The following is a 20,739-nucleotide window of genomic DNA, read 5'->3' as shown; positions in this document are numbered from 1 at the left end:
ATGACCCTCGCGGTCAAAAGTTTACATACACTTGTAAAGAACATAATGTCATGGCTGCCTTTAGTTTCCAATCATTTCTACTACTCTTATTTTTTTGTGATAGAGTGATTGGAGCACATACTTGTTGGTCCCAAAAAACATTCATGAAGTTTGGTTCTTTTATGAATTTATTATGGGTCTACTGAAAATGTGACCAAACCTGCTGGGTCAAAAGTATACATACAGCAATGTTAATATTTGGTTACATGTCCCTTGGCAAGTTTCACTGCAATAAGGCGCTTTTGGTAGCCATCCACAAGCTTCTGGTTGAATTTTTGACCACTCCTCTTGACAAAATTGGTGCAGTTCAGCTAAATTTGTTGGTTTTCTGACATGGACTTGTTTCTTCAGCATTGTCCACATGTTTAAGTCAAGACCCAACCTCCGGGCTGATGATTTTAGGTTGTCCTGAAGAATTTGGAGGTAATCCTCCTTTTTCATTGTCCCATTTACTCTCTGTAAGGCACCAGTTCCATTGGCAGCAAAACAGGCCCAGAGCATAATACTACCACCACCATGCTTGATGGTAGGTTTGGTGTTCCTGGAATTAAAGGCCTCACCTTCTCTCCTCCAAACATATTACTGGGTATTGTGGCCAAACAGCTACATTTTAGTTTCATCTGACATCACATGGACAATGATAAGTCGACCTTCTGGAGAAAAGTTCTGTGGTCAGACGAAGCAAAAATTGAGCTGAACTTCGACTTAGACTTCTTTGTTATTGTCATTCAAATTTGAACTTTACAGTACAGATAAGAACGAAATTTTGTTGCATTAGCTCATGGTAGTGCAGGATAAAAGAGCAATAAGGTGCAGATATAAATAAATAGATTACTGTACAGATACATTTATTGCACTTTTGCATATGCATCCACGTTTATGGATGTATGTTATATCATCGGAATGTCAGAAATGTCAGAATATCAACACATTTAGCTGAACTGCACCAATTTTGTAAAGAGGAGTGGTCAAAAATTCAACCAGAAGCTTGTGGATGGCTACCAAAAGCGCCTTATTGCAGTGAAACTTGCCAAGGGACATGTAACCAAATATTAACATTGCTGTATGTATACTTTTGACCCAGCAGATTTGGTCACATTTTCAGTAGACCCATAATAAATTCATAAAAGAACCAAACTTCATGAATGTTTTTTGTGACCAACAAGTATGTGCTCCAATCACTCTATCACAAAAAAATAAGAGTTGTAGAAAATATTGTAAACTCGAGACAGCCATGACATTATGTTCTTTACAAGTGTATGTAAACTTTTGATCACGACTGTATATACATATATATATATATATATTTATATGTGTATATATATGTATATATATATATATATATGTGTGTATGTATATATTTATATGTGTATATATATATATTTATATGTGTGTATATATATATAAATATTTATATGTGTATATATATATTTATATGTGTGTATATATATATATATATATATATATATATATACAGTATATATTTATATATATGTATATATAACAATCAAAACAAAAAGGCAACAAGCTCCCCTGCTCTCCTCCCAACCTCTCTTTGCAGCCGAGTGCAACATTTGAAACTGGACCCTACATTTCCACAACATCTTGATGTTGGCACCGTGACTACATTTGGAATGTCCTACGTTAAACGTCACTCTGTATGTTGCTGCCTTTGTCCTCATAGTCGTCTTAGTGCAACGCGATGATCGTGTCACGTATTCATCGGCGATGTTAACGACGACGTAGTAGTGCCCAGTGTAAGCTGCAGTCGGCTGGCGATCGCCACGGAGATGCAGCCGTCTCCAAACAGCAGGACAAAGCGCAGTGTGTCGTGACGTGACACTTTGTCATCACTCGCGTGTCAAAGATAGCACCACTGTTTATCTCCAATTTCCACTGCTCTCTCTCTCCTTTCTCTCCTTGCATCCTCTATGTCTCTCTCCCCATCCTCTAGGTGCAGTCAAGATGCAGCAGCAAAGAAAATATCCTAAGATCAAGTGAGTGCTCAGGTTTTTTTACTATTTCTAAAAAATGTTTAACAGCAGATATGATATATTCATAAAAAAAACGATTGCAGATACTCTGGATGGCATTCATCAAAATAACGGAGGAAATGACCAATGCAATAGATCAGGGGTGCAGCTTGTTTTTTTTTCGGCCCACGACACATTCTAGAGACAGAATAAAAACACAAAAAAACTGCATGCTGAAATATGCAAGCCAAACTTAAATGCTATCGCTCGCATGCTAACAGTTAGAACGCCTCAAGTACCAAATAATTGGACTATGAAGCATACTCATGTAAAATTTGCTTAAAAAGTTAGCATGGTAGTGTTAGCATGCTGACAGTTGGCATGTGTCAGGTACCAAGTTGTATGACTCTGAGGTGTTTTTAATCTTCAGGGCTCCCCTCAAATTTGGACCTGTAATGGTCTCGGTCATAAAAATGTTAAAAATAAAATAAAATAACATAAAAAAAATGTCAATGCATAAATCTATCTGTCGATGTGTTTAATTTTGTTCAAGAATACCCTGTTTTTGTGGCAACAACACAAAATATACAATACTTTACCTTAAATAGGTCAATAATTCATAACATTAATTTTGATTCATTATTATTTTTTTGAGCGGTGACAGTTTTAAAAAAACAAAACATTCCAGTACAATTCTCAGTGATCCAAAAGGGCCCCACTCATAACATTTTTTTAAAATAAGTATTTTTTTTCCAATGCTTAAATCTCTAAATTAACTTCATATCTATTTGTCGATATGTTTAATTTTGTTTTTTTAAAAACACCTGTTTTTTTGTGGCAACACAAAATATACAATACTTTACCTTAAATAGGTTAATAATTCATAACATTAATTTTGATTTATTATTATTTTTTGAGCCGTGACAGTTTAAAAAAAAAAAATCCCAGTGAAATTCTCAGTGATCCAAATGGGCCCCACTCATACAAATATTAAAAATAAGTTTTGTTTTTTTTCCAATGCTTAAATCTCTAGATTAACTTCATATCTATCCGTCGATATGTTTAATTTTGTTCAAGAAAACCCTGTTTTTTGTGGCAACAACACAAAATATACAATACTTTACCTTAAATAGGCCAATAATTCATAACATTGATTTCGATTAATTTTTTTTTGTTTTTCGGGTGACAAGTTTTTTTTTAAATCCCAGTAAAATTCTCAGTGATCCAAAAGGGTCCCACTCATAAATATGTTAAGAATAAATCATACATTGTTTTTTTTCTTTGTTATTTTTATGTTGACTTTATTATAGAACACTTGTTTTTTTTATTGCAAACACGTGCAATATGCAATTATTATTAAGTGTAATATTTGATGTGAAGCAATTGGGAGTTCTCAAAAGGTCAATAATTCATAACAACATTGATTTTGATTCATTATTTTTGGGGCAATGACAGTCTCAGTGGCCTTGTGATTAGAGTGTCCTCCCTGAGATCGGTAGGTCGTGAGTTCAAACCCCGGCCGAGTCATACCAAAGACTATAAAAATGGGACCCATTACCTCCCTGCTTGGCACTCAGCATCAAGGGTTGGAATTGGGGGTTAAATCACCAAAAATGATACCCGAGCGCAGCCACCGCTGCTGCTCACTGCTCCCCTCCCAGGGGGTGAACAAGGGGATGGGTCAAATGCAGAGGACACATTTCACCACACCTAGTATGTGTGTGACAATCATTTTTACTTTAACTTAACTTTAACTTTAACTTTTAAAGAAAAAAACAACCTGCATGACAGCTTTGTATTTTTAGAGTCAACATTGCAACTTGTTCCTGTTACATTTCACCTGTTTGCTCTTTTATTCAATTTTTCATGTATTTTTTATGTAATAGTATTTTTACAATGTGCCGTTAAAAATGATCTGCACTTTGGACACCTCTGTTCTACAGTTTACCTAAAAATAGTAGAATGAACAGAATATGTCCTCACCCAAAAGCCTGCTTTAAAACAAAAAGTTGCTGGTGAGACGAAGCCCAAATTGCCTGTATGAATATGTTGCTCCTTGCCACGGCGTGTACTCTTTGAACAGCCCTTATTTGTGCTGGTGATGTGACAATTAATGCACCGTTTGTGCGTTTGTTAGGCCGCGTTACGCGCGACTGTCTCTGCCTATGTGATGTTTTGCCAGGAAGTTGTTAAGCCTCATGTCGAGCAGCGGAATGTGTGCAAGTGTGTGTTTAAAGGCAAGAAATTGGGTCAAGGGAAATCAAAGCGTTGCGCCGATTCGTCGCTGTGAGGCAACAAGAGCGAGCGAGAGGGAGGGAGAACTATAGAGAGCCAGATTACATATTAGTTACACCTTCTTTCTTCTTGTTTTACCTTTGCTATCATTAGAGGGCTATTCTTAGAGCAACATGGCTGCTATCAAGCGCCGCCATCATACACTGCGATTTACGCACAAATTACTCAACAACATTAGATTTTGTCAAAAAGGGTTGAATGTCAGCCTCGGAAAAGAACAGATGCTGAAGTGTGCACTTCAAAGGGCAGTAGGCCACACCATGGGGCTGGAATCCTTAAAAGCACTCTAATGCAACCAGCATTAACCTTTCCCAGTCTCCTTGACGTGCACCTTGGCGGCAGTGTTGGTTTGCCCTTCCCCACTTTTGCTTTCCTGAACATTATTCATCGTGAATTCGGTTTTACTTGACCGATATTCACTATGTAACAGTCTCTCCAGGAATGTGGGACATCGCGATCGCACAAATCCAACCAATGGCAACTTTGTCCACTTAATATGTAACAATATATCAACTCTTTATTGATGAAACGACCCAATTGACCTACTTCTGGTTCATGTCTACTCGGAGTGCACAAAGAAATCGATTCACTTTTATTTATTTCATCCCTATTCGAAATTTATTCATCATTTTCAAAAATTTATTGAAAATATATACACTATATTGCCAAAAGTATTTGGCCACCTGCCTTGACTCACATATGAACTTTAAGTGCCATCCCATTCCTAACCCATAGGGTTCAATAAGATGTCGGTCCACCTTTGGCAGCTATTACAGCTTCAACTCTTCTGGGAAGGCTGTCCACAAGGTTGCGGAGTGTGGTTATAGGAATTTTCGACCATTCTTCCAAAAGCGCATTAGTGAGGTCACACACTGGTGTTGGTCGAGAAGGCCTCCATTCTAATTCATCCCAAAGGTGTTCTATCAGGTTCAGGTCAGGACTCTGTGCAGGCCAGTCAAGTTCATCCACACCAGACTCTGTCATTCATGTCTTTATGGACCCTGCTTTGTGCAATGGTGCACAGTCATGTTGGAAGAGGAAGAGGCCCGCTCCGAACTGTTCCCACAAGGTTGGGAGCATAAAATTGTCCAAAATGTTTTGGTATCCTGGAGCATTCAAAATTAATTTCACTGGAACTCAGGGGCCAAGCCCAACTCCTGAAAAACAACCACACACCATAATTCCTCTTCCACCATATTTGACACTCGGCACAATGCAGTCCAAAATGTACCGTTCTCCTGGCAGATTGCCAGATGGAAAAGCGTGATTCATCACTCCAGAAAAAGCGTCTCCACTGCTCTAGAGTCCAGTAGCGACGTGCTTTACACCACTGCATCCGACGCTTTGCATTGGAATTGGTGATACATGGCTTAGATGCAGCTGCTCGGCCACAGAAACCCATTCCATGAAGGTCTCTGCGTACTGTACGTGGGCTAATTGGAAGGTCACATCAAGTTTGGAGCTCTGTAGCAACTGACTGTGCAGAAAGTCTTTGCACTATGTGCTTCAGCGTCCGCTGACCCCTCTCTGTCAGTTTACGTGGCCTACCACTTCGTGGCTGAGTTGCTGTTGTTCCCAAACTCTTCCATTTTCTTATAGTAAAGCTGACAGTTGACTTTGGAATATTTAGGAGCGAGGAAATTTCACCACTGGATTTGTTGCACAGGTGGCATCCTATGACAGTTCCACGCTGGAAATCACTGAGCTCCTGAGAGCGGCCCACTCTTTCACAAATGTTTGTAGAAACAGTCTCCATGTCTAAGTGCTTGATTTTATACACCTGTGGCCGGGCCAAGTGATTAGGACACCTGATTCTGATCATTTGGGTGGGTGGCCAAATACTTTTGGCAATATAGTGTATATTCCATTAACTACATGTAATACATTTTTAAAAAATATGTTTTTAGGCCATATACATGTAACCACAAGGGGTTTCGTCACCCGTTTAAAAAAAAATTATACTGCCGTACTTTCAGGGTTCTAGAGCGCACCGGTATTTAAGCCACACCCACCAAATTTTAGAAGAAATAAATATTTTTACATATATTAGCCACACCAGGCCATAAGACGCAGATATATACCGGTACAAAACTTTCTGTAAATGTTTATTTACATACCTTAATTGTTTCCAAACGGTGCCTTTAACACGGCAGTAAAACGGCTAATCAAACAAAACAGAAGTCATGGACCCACTAGCTGCGGAAGCTAGCTCTCCAATATGCTAAACATACTCAATAACTCCACGGTGACGTTTTGGTGAATTTACTGAGGAATTTGTGAAACTGAAACAATGCAAAAATAATGCCATTATAAGTTAATAATACTGACCCAGACACTCGTAAACGTGTTGGCATATTAGCTAATGCTAACAACGCTAGCTTGATTACATTACGATAGCACATACAAATATGCATGAAAACACTCAGGACAGTTTAGTAAGTAAGAATTGTTTTACAAACGTTGCTGGGAGTGATGAAAAATCCTTTCGAGCAGAAACGCTATGGACAAGTAGTAGACGAAACGTGATATACTTCTGGTTCAAAGGACAAAAGTGAGCCGTGAGCAAACTCGTCCAAAAGATGGCGCCAGAGCACAAACAATACCACACCTTTTCAGTGTCTCTGTTGGGTGTTGAAAACCACTTGTTGAAACATTATGGCCGTCAGCGAAGAAAAATCCCTAAATTAGCCGCACCGTTTTATAAACCGCAGGGTTCAAATTGCAATGGGTGTAATTACGAATTGGCCGTTTTTTTTTTAATAATATCCACAAATTTCACTGAGCAGGTTGTGTTATGTGTGACCATGTGTGTTGACTTTTTGTGATGGTAAAAAAAAAAAAATTCTGCCCCATGACTAGGAAATGTTGTTTGGATTGGGTCATATAGGTAAATGTTGTGCTTGTTATGTTAACAATGTGCACATCATGGTCACTTACCTAAGTTTTTTTACTTTGTCCATGTGTCAGACCCCTGGGTATTTAATTTTAACATGAATACACCCCACACGGCCACGTTGCTTATTGAAATTGAACTTGTGCCCTCGTCTCGCGGGCCAAATTGAAGTTTCTGGTGGGCCGCATTTGGCCCGCGGGCTGTGGTTGGGACACCGCTGGCTTGGATTATATACAGTATATAAAATAGGAAGGTAAACACTTTTAGAGAAACAGTGTAATTACAAGTAGACTGTACAAATATAATGATGAATAATACAACAATGTCTATGTGGAGGTTGATCTTGGTTGCCAAAGTTGGTGACGCAAATCTGAATTTATATCAGGTAGTTTTTTCCTCAAGTGACTCATGGACCTAAAGGGTAAAAAACATCTTGAGTGGTTCGTGTTCAGGCTGAGATTCAATCCAGCTTGAGCTTTTTCAAATTGCATTATATATTGAACTGTACTGCGTTATCTACATTGTAGTTTTCTTTAAAAAAAAAAAAAACGTGGAAAAAGTCATGAGAGGTAAAATATGTGATGTCCCGCTCTTCCTCAGGTCACAGTGCTGTAGACATCACCAAGGTAGCCCGGAGACATCGCATGTCACCCTTCCCCCTCACCTCCATGGACAAGGCCTTCATCACTGTGCTGGAGATGACCGCCGTCCTGGGCACTGAGATCATCAACTACAGAGGTGAGCACCGTGGAGGCTTTTATTTTGAAATACTGCAACCTTCCAGCAGACGAAAGTGAACATAGTGTTCTCACCGCCCTGTCATTTGCAATGTCCTTGTCTGCCGCGTGCTCCTGAATAGGCTTGAATGTTTGCTGATGTAGCAACATGCTAACGCTAACTTCAAATGGCAACTGGTGAACACTATGGGAAACTTGCTATAGCAGCTTTTTGTACAACACACACACACACACACACACACACTCACACTTGCTCTAAAGGGCTTTACAACTCGCAAGCAAACATAAAAAAACTGGATTGTTAAGTAATGCAGTGAGTAAACCAATTGGTTCAAGTTTAGAGGTGGGAAAAATTTCAACATAAAACTATATTGCGAAACAATATACATTGTTAATGTCTTATAGTTGACGTACAAGGATTTTAATCTGCCTTTAAAACACTTCCGTGTGGTCTAGAACAGGGGTTCTTAACCTCCTTGACCTCGGGGCCCAACTTTTCCACGACAGAGGGTCCCGGGTCCCACTCAAATATGAACACTGAATTAGTAAACTTACTCTTGAATTTATTTGTATTCAATAATTTTATTGAACAACTTGCAGGTTAACAACCTTGTCAATTTATATGAAACCATGTGGTAATCACAAATATTATTATTTAATTAACACATACAGTAAACGTCGACGTACCACTGGGGTGAGTTTTTCCTTGCCCTTATGTGGGCTCTGTACCGAGGATGTCGTTGTGGCTTGTGCAGCCCTTTGAGACACTTGTGATTTAGGGCTATATAAATAAACATTGATTGAAACCTTAGACTTAGATCGGGCTGATTAGAAAAAGCAAGTACGAATCAAATATACTGCATAAAAAGGGATTAATAACTAATCAAAAATAAATATACATACAACTATTTAGTGCTGAAATAAACTAAATTGATAATAAATAACAATAAATATGAGTTCAATCCCGGGCTCGGGATCTTTCTGTGTGGAGTTTGCATGTTCTCCCCGTGACTGTGTGGGTTCCCTCCGGGTACTCCGGCTTCCTCCCACCTCCAAAGACATGCACCTGGGGATAGGTTGATTGGCCACACTAAATCGGCCCTAGTGTGTGAATGTGAGTGTGAATGTTGTCTGTCTATCTGTGTTGGCCCTGCGATGAGGTGGCGACTTGTCCAGGGTATACCCCGCCTTCCGCCCGAATGCAGCAGAGATAGGCTCCAGCACCGGACAAGCGGTAGAAAATGGATGGATGGATGGATGTTTCTTAACTAAACTTTCCATAAAATTCAAGTTCAAATAAAAATACAGCTTCACCACTTTAGTCATAATTTTTGCGCTTCTCCATGACTTTAGCTAGCTCCAGACTTCTTCTGTTTGTTTGATATTGTCATTACTGCCATAAATGGTGGAAATGTGTATTACAACTGTGTATCGCTGCGACCCATACGGACCACAGCTGAGAAACAGGTATTTTTTTTGCAGCTCTCTAGAGGGTGCTCGCGGCTCAACAATGGGTTATGGTTAACCCTATGGTTAAGAAACACTGGTCGAGCTGAGTGTTTCTTAATGCGAGCACCCTCTAGAGGGCTGCCAAAAAATGTGTTCATCAGCTATGTCCGTATGGCTCAGTTGTAATACACCTTTCCACCACTTGTGGCAGTAATGACAATCTCAAACAAACAGAAGAAGTCTGGAGCTGAAGTCATAGATACGTTTTTTAAGCGCAAAAATTATGACTAAAGTGGGGAAGCTGTATTTTCATTTGCACTCAAATTTTAGTTAACAAAACATATGTATATTATTTTTTATTATTAATTTAGTATAAATTGATTCATTTGAGCACTGTGTATTTGTATGTACATTTATTTTTCAACAGTTTGTATGATTCCCTTCTTTTGCAGTATACTTGATTAGTTTAAATTTTCGTAATCAGCCTGACCTAAGCCTTGATAATAATCATTGTGATTAACACAAGCTTTCATACATAAGGTGTATCCTGTTAAACTGGGTTAGGTATAAATATTGAATCTGATTAAAATCAAAAGTAAAATTACTAATTTAGTGTTACTGATTGAGTGGGGCCCAGGCCCCTCTGGAAAAGTTGGGCCCCGAGGTGAAATAGGTGAAGAACTCCTGGTCTAGATAATACGTATTGGATATATGTTTTGGTGTAAATTTAGCTTCACAGTCGCTATTACAACCCGTTTTTTTTTAGTCTGTCTGCGAGATGTTTGTTTCTGGAGGCGTTCCCAGACTGCAAAGGAAACCATGCCACACCCTCTCTAAAAAAATTCAGAATTTATCTTTTGAAAATGTACACAGTTTAAATATGTATCTTAAAGTTGTCACCATTATTTTTTTTCTCCACAAGGTCGAAAATAAACTTCATAAACATTGTATGTATTCACCTGGTCACAACAATAGGTACACTTGCACACTTGCCAATTGATTCAGAGAGTGCATAAAAAAACTGCTTTTAGTAGAATGAATGTGACTACATGTTGCATGTCAGTGTTATTATGTGATTAGCTAAAAATAATATTTAATCATACAATTTTTTAGCCTCAGTTTATTTTTATATTTTAGTGGCAGGAAGCTTTATGTACTTTCTGTATAAATTGCAATAATTGGAAATAAATAACTTGAATTAAATTGTCATTTAGTTTACATATATTCAACTAGTATTTTTTAAGCTTTATTTAAAATGTATCAGTGAACTATATAGAATATTGCAATATATCGTATTGTGACTCAAGTATCGTGATGCATATCATGAAGTCCTTGTCAATACATAACCCTATTCAAATTGTTGGCATTCATCTAAGGCAGTGATTCTCAAACTGTACATGTACCACTAGTGGTATTTGGGCTCCATCTAGTGATACGCAAAATAATCATTTGATCAATATACAGTGTTCTATTTTCCTACATTCAAACACATTGTTACTGTTCAAACTGTGTGTAATGTTACAGTGACCAAAAATAGGAAATATACTTATTAAATAAAACCTCTGCCTTGTTTTTAATGAATACTTGGGCCCACTACGCTAGTGTATTTTAATATTGGTCAATGTGGTGGTAGTTTTTTTTTGAGGTGGTACTCAACAAATAAGATTAAAAACAGTCCAAAGCATTTTTAAAAAGTGGAAGAAGTGGGGAAACTGTACAATGGTTTCAATCAACCATCCTCAATACAAAATTTGAAAGGCGACTGTATGTAAAGTAAATGTGTGTGTGTGTGTGTGTGTGTGTGTGTGTGTGTGTGTGTGTGTGTGTGTGTGTGTGTGTGTGTGTGTGTGTGTGTGTGTGTGTGTGTGTGTGTGTGTGTGTGTGTGGGTGGGTGCGTGCGTATATTATATTAATATAATGGATATATAATTAATATAATTGGATGTTAGGAGTATGTGAAAGTTCGACTCCTATCTTTTTTACTTACGTGACGACCTTCTTAAAGTTTTGTAATCAATCATAAATATCAAGTAGCTAAAATGCGCCAAACATGGATAAGTGGGGAGAGAGTGTTTTACATTTTCCCATCATGCACTGTAATGAATTTAAATGGGTGTAATTTTGAATTTTAATTGTTGTTTGGACATTTTTCATAATATCCACAAAGTTCAGTAAGCAGGGTGTGTTATGTGTGACCATGTGTGTTGACCTTTATGTTAGTTGTTGTTGTTTGTTTTTTTTGCACCATGACTAGGGAAGGTTGTTTTGATTGTGTTATATTAGTAAATTCTGTGCTATTGTGTCAAAGTTCATTCGACCTGATTTACTCACATTGTCCACAAGATGGCAGCAAATGTGTAGCGTTCAGAGACTGCCTGGTATTTAAGATTAATTTGAAAGCACTCTGTGGTCTGATGCCTTATGACGTCTTGCGGGCCAAATTAAAGACGCTGGCGGGCCGCAGTTTGGACACCCCTGGTTTAAAGTATATCTATATATTTTTGAGTCTGTATGATATCTTAGGGTGTCTTAGAATAGTGGACGATTCGATTCGTAGGAGTCTGATATAGGGCTAGGCGATATGGCTTATAAAACTGTATCACGATATAAGTGTTTTAGATCAGTCGATAACGATAATTATTGATATTTTTTATAACCTATTTAAATTAAGGACCCAGAGAGAAATATATTAAATGTAAACATTTTTATTTCAAATTTTCTCTAATGATAATCCCCTCAGCTATCAAAGAGAAAGGAAAGGAAATGTCAACACAAGCATGAAAAACACTCAAACAATTGTAAATTCACATTGAACACTTAACAATTAGCTCTTAAAATGAAGGTGCAAAAAAAGGAATACGTAAGAAATGCTATATAAAGTGTAACAAAATAATAGATAATAAATAAATCGTGCAAAGTGTGAAAATGTAAACAGGGGAACCTGAGAAGAACTATTTCCTGTGGGTGTAGTTACAGCTGTGCTCTAAAGGGTGAGCGCAGCTATGGTGGTGTGGTATTACCGGCTTTGGTGGGGACAAGCGTGTTACGTTTCGGCATAGTGTGATGTTTGTGCTTCAAAAGATGCGGAGGTAAGACTGATTTAATTCCAAGACGCAAAACAAAATAGGTGCAATCCTAGCATGGCATGACCCTCGAGAGTAGCTCGAGGCTTACTTACCACAGTGTGACAAATGACATAAAAAGCAGGTCAGCAGCAGAAATGCTGGTAGAGCATACGTTAAACATACATTGCGGGTAGCGAATGACAAACCCGCGCCAAGTGATCGGCGACACGGGTGTTTAAAGGGGCGTGATTAGCAATGAAACTCAGGAGGGAACACTAATCACCAAAGTACAGGTGTATAAGCTAGCAACAGAACATAAATAAAAGGTGCTAGGTGGTTCTAAGAACAAAACTCGACCTAAACATAGTAAGACGACTACTAAACATCAACTAAGACATGACTCGGCATACGGGTCATGACAGACCACATTGGTCTGACTATGGTCCTTTTGGGAAGAAAAAAAACTGCCATACTATCAAGGTAACTTTCCCTGTTTTAACCACAATATATTAGTTTTTACTTCCTCACCTCACTCCATGCAAAGAATCAACAGTGAGACAACAAGATTGCGCAACCAAACTTCATAGTTGATACTGTTACCTGATTGGCTGTTATTGTGTTACTCCCACTGATCAGTGATCACTTCCTGCGTTGCTCGGTTACCAGGGAGCGAGTGCCTTTGTTCATGCAACCAACCTTGCTTCACTACTACTTTCAATTTCTTCCAACACAGAACAAATTATTGAACGTTTTACCAAATGCATTTTTTCGTTGGTTTCCATTACTTGTCTATCGCGACATAAATTGATATCGTTTTATCGCCCAGACCCAGTTTGATATGAATATCAACAATGCGGTCGAATCATCGGACTTTTAACCCTGATTTAACTTAAATGGGTTGTACTTGTATAGCGCTTTTCTACCTTCAAGGTACTCAAAGCGCTTTGATACTACTTCCACATTTACCCATTCACACACACATTCACACACTGATGGCGGGAGCTGCCATGCAAGGCGCTAACCAGCAGCCATCAGGAGCAAGGGTGAAGTGTCTTGCTCAGGACACAACGGACATGACGAGGTTGGTACTAGGTGGGGATTGAACCAGGGACCCTCGGGTTGCGCACGGCCACTCTCCCAAGTTACAAATCTCCCGGATTCTGATGTTTGTATGTCCGTAAAATACTGCAGCTTTTGCCCAGAAGTTGAAAGGATGCCGAGGGGGTGGTTGATCAACAATCACTTATTAAAACTATGCTCTCACACACACACACACACACACACACACACACACACACACACACATACTGGTTATCATAAGGAATGGGGACCAAGTTTTTGATCATCACCCTTTCTAAAGGTTGTGGAGGCATAAAAATGTTTTGGTAAAATGGCCACTGCCCAGTTAGCTCATAAACGTCTTTAAATCTCTGGATTTATGAAGTAATGTGCTGATCATTCTTACTGGGGACCCTGGTGAAAAAGAGTTAATATGGTTCAGAATGGATCTGACTATCATTTAAAAAGGTTTCCCTTTAGGGGACCTGTTTTTTTGTCCCCATACCGTCAGAGGTCCCCTAAAGGTGACTGTGTAAACAGAGCGATGTCCCCATTAAGTAAGCATTGCCAGAACACACACACACACAGACAGCTTGCCTCTCTCACATTACTTGACATTTCCTTGTTCCCCGCGTCATGATCCACATACAGACTTTCAGACTGCCGGGAAATAGAACTCTTCAAGCCGGAACAAAGGCACACAATCGCGGATATATTATAAATCCTTTTATTTATTTTTTTTATTTTTTATTTTTGTCCTGTCCAGCTTCTCAGGCAAATCATATAGTTGATGTAGATGCCCATGTCGGCTGTTCAGATTTACTTTACAAAAGAGAAGTGTAGGATACTTCTCTTGTTGCCTTATTTGTATTTGACTTTATTAAATGTATTTATATTATCATTTAGTGCATTTAGAGGGGGATTAGACAGATAGACAAAAACAACAACAGCAAACAACAACAACAATAGAGCAACATCAGCAAATACGACATGTACAAATATGATGGTAAAAGTGATAGCAAATAAGCAGTTAGCGAAAATGAAAAGTAATACAGAAATGACAATGAGCATTATTACACTACAAATGGAGCAATTCAAATACCAATAGAAATAGCGCTATTGATAATGAACAATACCAATACTTTACCTTTATTATCAACAATACAGTTGTTCAAATGCAACAATACACATACGTAATGATAACTTGAGATACGAAAGAATGTAGAAAAATGGAGGGGGAGAAAGAGAAGCAACCTTCATTAACCTTGTAGATTGTTATAGTAACAATAGGTTAAGCTTTGTAAATCCATTTTAAAAACACAGGTGGAGTTGAAGAAAGACAAAAAAGTATGTCCACATAACACGCGCAAAGAGTAAAAAAATTTTAAAAAAAGACGCCATGGATGCGACTGATTGTTGACAATGTGTAAAATTTAAAGACATCCCTATAATTATTCATGTATGTATTTATTAATATGTTCCTGTCTGGGTACAAAGAGACACAGCACAAAACAAGATATAAGGTACCAATAAACCAGTACAAGAATAAATAAGAAACTTAAAACGTCAGTTAAAATTGCAAATGTGAGCTAAAACAGCTGTTGTCAAAGTGGATAAACATGTTTCGAGCCTCGATGTGAAGAGAGTGAAAGAGTCAATATTGCAGAGCTCCGGGGGTAGCGAGTTCCAAAGACGAGGGGTCAAGCGACTGCAGGCTCATGGTGGTGAAAGGACGATGAGGATGTGAGGAAGCAATATGGCCGGGTGAGGTTATGGCCTTGAAAGTTGATTATTTTAGACAGGATGTATTGGACGGGCGGTGATGTGCTGGAGGAAAGGTTGTCTGGTGGTTGTTTTGGAGTGATTTAAAGCAGTGTTTCTTAACCATTGTGTGGCACCAAGCGCCACCAGAAAATATGTGTTTCTCAGCTGTGGTCCGTACGGGTAGCAGCAGTACTGAGTTGTAATACACTTTTCCACCACGTGTGGTAGTAACGACAGTATCAAACAAACAGAAGAAGTCTGGAGCTAAAGTCATAGAAAAGTTTCTTCAGCGCAAAAATTATGACTAAAGTGGTGAAGCTGTATTTTCATTTGGAGGGGCGCCGGAAGGTCTCGCAGCAAGCTGGCGTGAGAGGCAATAATGTAAAAGCATCTTTAGGGTTAGCAAACCATTAGCATCCTTCCTGTTGTGTCTCAGGTAGCAGGAAATTGTATTGCCAAGTTGTTGAATTAACACCTCAGCAATGGCCGTTCTCTTCTGCACCGTTTGCAGTTCAGGTTTTGCCAGTATCACTCCACCGAAACGGCAAACTGGGTCTTTGTTGAAAGAGTGAAGTCCTTGCTGGATAGAACCAAGTCTTTTTAGACTTGAAGAAGAGCGTCTGTCTAAACTGAGTCACTTTAATTTCGCAGAAGGTTTCAATCTTACTTGTCCAACAGAAGACCATCAGTGAGGGTTGGTGGTACCTTTCATCCTACCTTGAGTGGCCAGTAGGAGTTCCACAAGGCTCTATTCTGGGACCAGTATTGTTTTCTTTATACAGTCGTGGTCAAAAGTTTACATACACTTGTAAAGAACATAATGTCATGGCTGTCTTGAGTTTCCAATCATTTCTACAACTCTTATTTTTTTGTGATAGAGTGATTGGAGCACATACTTGTTGGTCACAAAAAACGTTCATGAAGTTTGGTTCTTTTATGAATTTATTATGGGTCTACTGAAAATGTGACCAAATCTGCTGGGCCAAAAGTATACATACAGCAATGTTAATATTTGGTTACATGTCCCTTGGCAAGTTTCACTGCAATAAGGCGCTTTTGGTAGCCATCCACAAGCTTCTGGTTACATTTTGGACCACTCCTCTTGACAAAATTGGTGCAGTTCAGCTAAATTTGTTGGTTTTCTGACATGGACTTGTTTCTTCAGCATTGTCCACACGTTTAAGTCAGGACTTTGGGAAGGCCATTCTAAAACATTAATTCTAGCCTGATTTAGCCATTCTTTTACCACTTTTGACATGTGTTTGGGGTCATTGTCCTGTTGGAACACCCAACTGCGCCCAAGACCCAACCTTCGGACTGATGATTTTAGGTCGTCCTGAAGAATTTGGAGGTAATCCTCATTTTTCATTGTCCCACTTACTCTCTGTAAAGCACCAGTTCCATTGGCAGCAAAACAGGCCCAGAGCATGATACTACCACCACCACCATGGTGTAGGGATGGTGTTCCTGGGATTAAAGGCCTCACCTTTTCTCCTCCAAACATATTGCTGGGTATTGTGGCCAAACAGCAAAATTTTTCTTTCATCTGACATCATATGGACAAAGATAAGACCTTGTGGAGGAAAGTTCACATTCATGCAAATGTTTGCATGAATGTGAACTTTCAAATCCATCCATCCTCAATATGTCATGACCAATGTTGTGAGCAAACCATGTGTGTGAGGAAACGCACAAACTCCCTGAGTATTCAGTGGTGCCCATGTGGGCAACATCAGACGTGCACACTGTGGCTACACCAGCAGCACACCTGTTCTAAACCTGACTAAATAACAAGTTCAATCTCCATCCATCCATCCATTTTCTACCGCTTGTCCCTTTCGAGGTCGCGGGGGTGCTGCATTCAGGCGGAAGGCGGGACACACTCTGGACAAGTCCCCACCTCATCGCAGGGCCAACACAGATAGACAGACAACATTCTCTTATTATTATAATCAAATGACAGCAGTCATTTCCATGAGGTTATGTTCTAATATAAGTGTTTAGGCCCACTTACAATGACAATAACAAAAAATATTGTTTTTCATGAACTGTGTACTTGTATTGTTTGTCTGGGTGGAGGTCCTGCTTTGGAAATAATTTGTACCCCTTTCAGACATTGCATTTAGTTCCCATTAAAACATTCACATGTTGCACAATGAGATGTAAGCAGGGGATCATGTGTACATTCCTGCAACTTCCTGTTTGTAAAAAATATACTTTTATTAGTATTTATTTAATATACTAACAGCATTTCATGATTAATATTTATAAATTAAGATTCTTAATAAATGACACTAGAATAAGCACACATTTGATTGGTAAATCATAGTGTAACAACCTGGAATGACATTTTATGTGTGGTGTTGGAGTTGTCCGACTTTTTGTGTGGCTGTAAACGCATCACTGGCTAAGTACCATATGTGCATGTGTTGGCGCAAGTGAGAAAGAGCGAGCGGCTGCTGTTGATATAACAAAGTTGCTTTTGGTCTGGTTTGTACTGCAGAAAATGACCAGTTTTGCTAGATATCATTTTTTTTACTAATGTTTTGGTGATGTATCTATGGCTGACAATAAAGAGTTTTGCTCAGTAAAGTGATGGATGGAATTCATGTCCTCAAAGCGTCTCGACAGACGTTACAATATTTGAACAATGATGACGAAAACTGTTTTCTCTGTCGTGTCCGTATGTCGACAATTGCTATGCGCTTATTTTTTAATTTGATTTTGTGCGTGGCATAGATTTGCCGTGCGCAGAGGACCTTGAGCAGGGCGCAATTGCACAGGCGCGCACCTTAGAGGGAACGTTGGTCATGACAGTGTGTAACTCTTTGTCCGAAAAATCAGTTCGATCACGGTCAGTTTTGTGCGCAGTGACTAACATAAAGTATATAATACAGAGTTGTGTGGAAAAGCAACACCTGACGATGGCCTGTGAACCAGAGGGCAATGCAGTCATTGTGTTCGTGACAGAAGTGCAGTGGTGGCTTGTAGCACACGTGTGACGCTAGGAAGGAATTGTGTTTCTTTTCCGCGGTTTATAGCGGCGAGTAATTGTTTGCAGGGGGGTGGGGGGGATTTGCAAGAGCACAGCTGGCGAGGCGACAGCGTGGTGAGGATGAGGGGATTTGGGAGATAAAATATTTAGACAGGCAACAGCTGGAGTAGCCACTCTGCTGGAATTGTGTGTGCGTGTGCGTGTGTGTGTGTGCGTGCGTGCGCGTGTGTTTGTACTGTGTCGATTATAGTGATATAATATGTGATGTTCATTTTCACTGCCACGGTGATGGCTTTCCTTTTCTTTGGCTCACTGCCAGCAGAAGAGCCTGTCTTACTCTTCAGTGCAAAAAGTTAATCAAAATAAATGTTACCCTTCCTCGGAGCAGCGGCGCGTGAGGCGCATGCTGTGTTTGTGCCGCGCACGTACTGTACAGTGAAACCTCGATTTGCTAACCCCTCTTTTTGCAAACTTTTAGCTTTACGAACACTTACTGCGAGCCAAATATGTTTCTGTACGAACGCTTCATTCATTCAGTTTTGTGTTTGTTCGTATTGTAGGGATTGACAATGACTGCGTCGTAACACAGCAGGTTTTTAATTTAACTTTTTGTGAAAAACACGCCAAAGCGGACTTATCTCACAACGGAAGAAAAGACACTACCTGTCGTTTTCCAAGAACAAACACACACGGGCCTTCCTTCTCCCCCACCGTATTCTCCAACCTGTCTGCTCCTTTCTCTCCTCTGGTCAGTTTCCTATTCGCCAATGAAGTTGAAAGTGCATTTTAATTTTTTTAATATTTATTATTGTAGCAATATGGTTGTCAAAGTTAAGGATTTTGTGATTTCTGATCGTTTGTGAGGGCACCAAAGGGACTTTAGTGTGTGTGTGTGTGTGTGTGTGTGTGTGTGTGAGTGTGTGTGTGTGTGTGTGTGTGTGTGTGTGTGTGTGTGTGTGTGTGTGTGTTGGCAGAGCAGTGCATTCAGGACACTAGAGTTTAGCGTGTTTGTTTGGACTTATTAAATAGAAAGTTCATCCATCCCCTCCTTGTTATGTTCGATATACAGTACTATGTAACACTGTATATTATGTTCAAAGTGTACAAACCTTTACTAAAATATGGACTTTTGTCAAAGCTGAAACCCAGTATTCATATGTTTTTTAAATTATGGAGAAATTTGCTTCACTATACGAACTTTTCTATTTACAAACTCTGTTCGAGAACCAATGTAGTTTTTAAATCGAGGGTCCGCTGTATTTAGTTCTTGAACAATTATTGTATTTACTAGTGTTGGGCATCATGTATTGATGGGAATGAGGTCTTACATTCAGATTCTCCTGGGGATTTTTTAATGGTGACTCCTATTTGTAATGCTCAGTTAGCCGACTGAATGAAGTACCTACCACAGAGGCGGCTAGCAGCTAACTCTATGGATCTGCTCCTGCTCCATTGCGGCAAATAAACTAAATTTCTTACAAGTAATATTATCACTGGAGGACGTGGCTAAGCATGTTGCACACAGATGAAGAGCAAGCAGGCGCAGGCAAGCTAATTGCTAAAGTAGCTTGAAACAACAGAAGAAATAAGTGCTTAGTAAAGAGTTTAAGAAGTGGGGATGAAAGTGTGTTACAGCAGGAAGTAAGCAGGAAATTAACAAGCAGATTATTAGGAGTTTGAGAAAGGATAATATAACAACTGTTGGATCCTCTGTTGCTGTTGAGCGACCACTGTCAGGCATAAATCCATCGGTAGTGCTCAAACCAAGGGTAGTCTCGGGACATTATCGCTACTAGAGTGATTACATCCATCTTGTTACTATCCAGAAATCCTTTTTTTTGTCAATTTGTGTTCATGTTCACAAGCTCAGGAAAGAATCCTCTGCACCCGAGAGGACTTTTAGGGAAAAAACAAGCATTTTAAAAGAATAGTGGTTAGTAGTTTATACTTTTCTTTAGTGTTGTGTTGTATTGAGTTTGTTTGGTCAAACTATGTTATGTAATACAAGAGTCTAAGGAACTTGTTTATTGTTAATCCGTCAATAACACTCACCATAAATACATTTGAAGAATTCAATTTGCCAATTTCACTCGTGAATGATCGGAATCGGCAGCCTAAAACCCTGATGGGAACATTCCTATCTTTAACACGTACACAACAGGATATGTGTAAAGGTTTTTTTATGATGTTTTGTGAATGTGCACTCCTCCAAGTGATAAGTAATGATCAAGTTCAAAGGATTAGAGGTTGATATATATATATATATATATATATATATATATATATATATATATATATATATATATATATATATATATATATATGGAAATAAGCCTGTAAGAATAGTCATTTTTTGAGACTGCCTCTTTAAAGAATCAGAGTCAAGATTAGGTAAGAACCAGAATCAGAACCGGAATCGTCCAAATCCACACTATGTCCAACCCTAGTGTTTACTGACCGAAATAAGCTT

At 39.0% G+C, this 20,739-nt stretch overlaps 1 protein-coding gene across 9 annotated transcripts in view; it reads left to right on the top strand.

Moving 5' to 3' along the window:
* The window catches only part of gphnb (gephyrin b), a 367,471-nt gene that overhangs the window by 301,493 nt on the left and 45,239 nt on the right, over positions 1-20,739 (top strand). For all 9 annotated transcript variants that reach the window (XM_061987072.2, XM_061987071.2, XM_061987066.2 and 6 more), the window contains 2 exons: positions 1,994-2,036; positions 7,801-7,938. In XM_061987072.2, the coding sequence (XP_061843056.1) occupies positions 1,994-2,036; positions 7,801-7,938 (181 nt within the window). The remainder of the gene's footprint in view (positions 1-1,993; positions 2,037-7,800; positions 7,939-20,739) is intronic.

This window comes from Nerophis lumbriciformis, linkage group LG26, assembly GCF_033978685.3.
Source record: "Nerophis lumbriciformis linkage group LG26, RoL_Nlum_v2.1, whole genome shotgun sequence".
In the NCBI taxonomy this organism is placed as follows: domain Eukaryota; kingdom Metazoa; phylum Chordata; class Actinopteri; order Syngnathiformes; family Syngnathidae; genus Nerophis; species Nerophis lumbriciformis.
The sequence above is the reverse complement of the archived record's forward strand: the minus strand, read 5'-3'. Positions and strand labels throughout refer to the sequence as shown.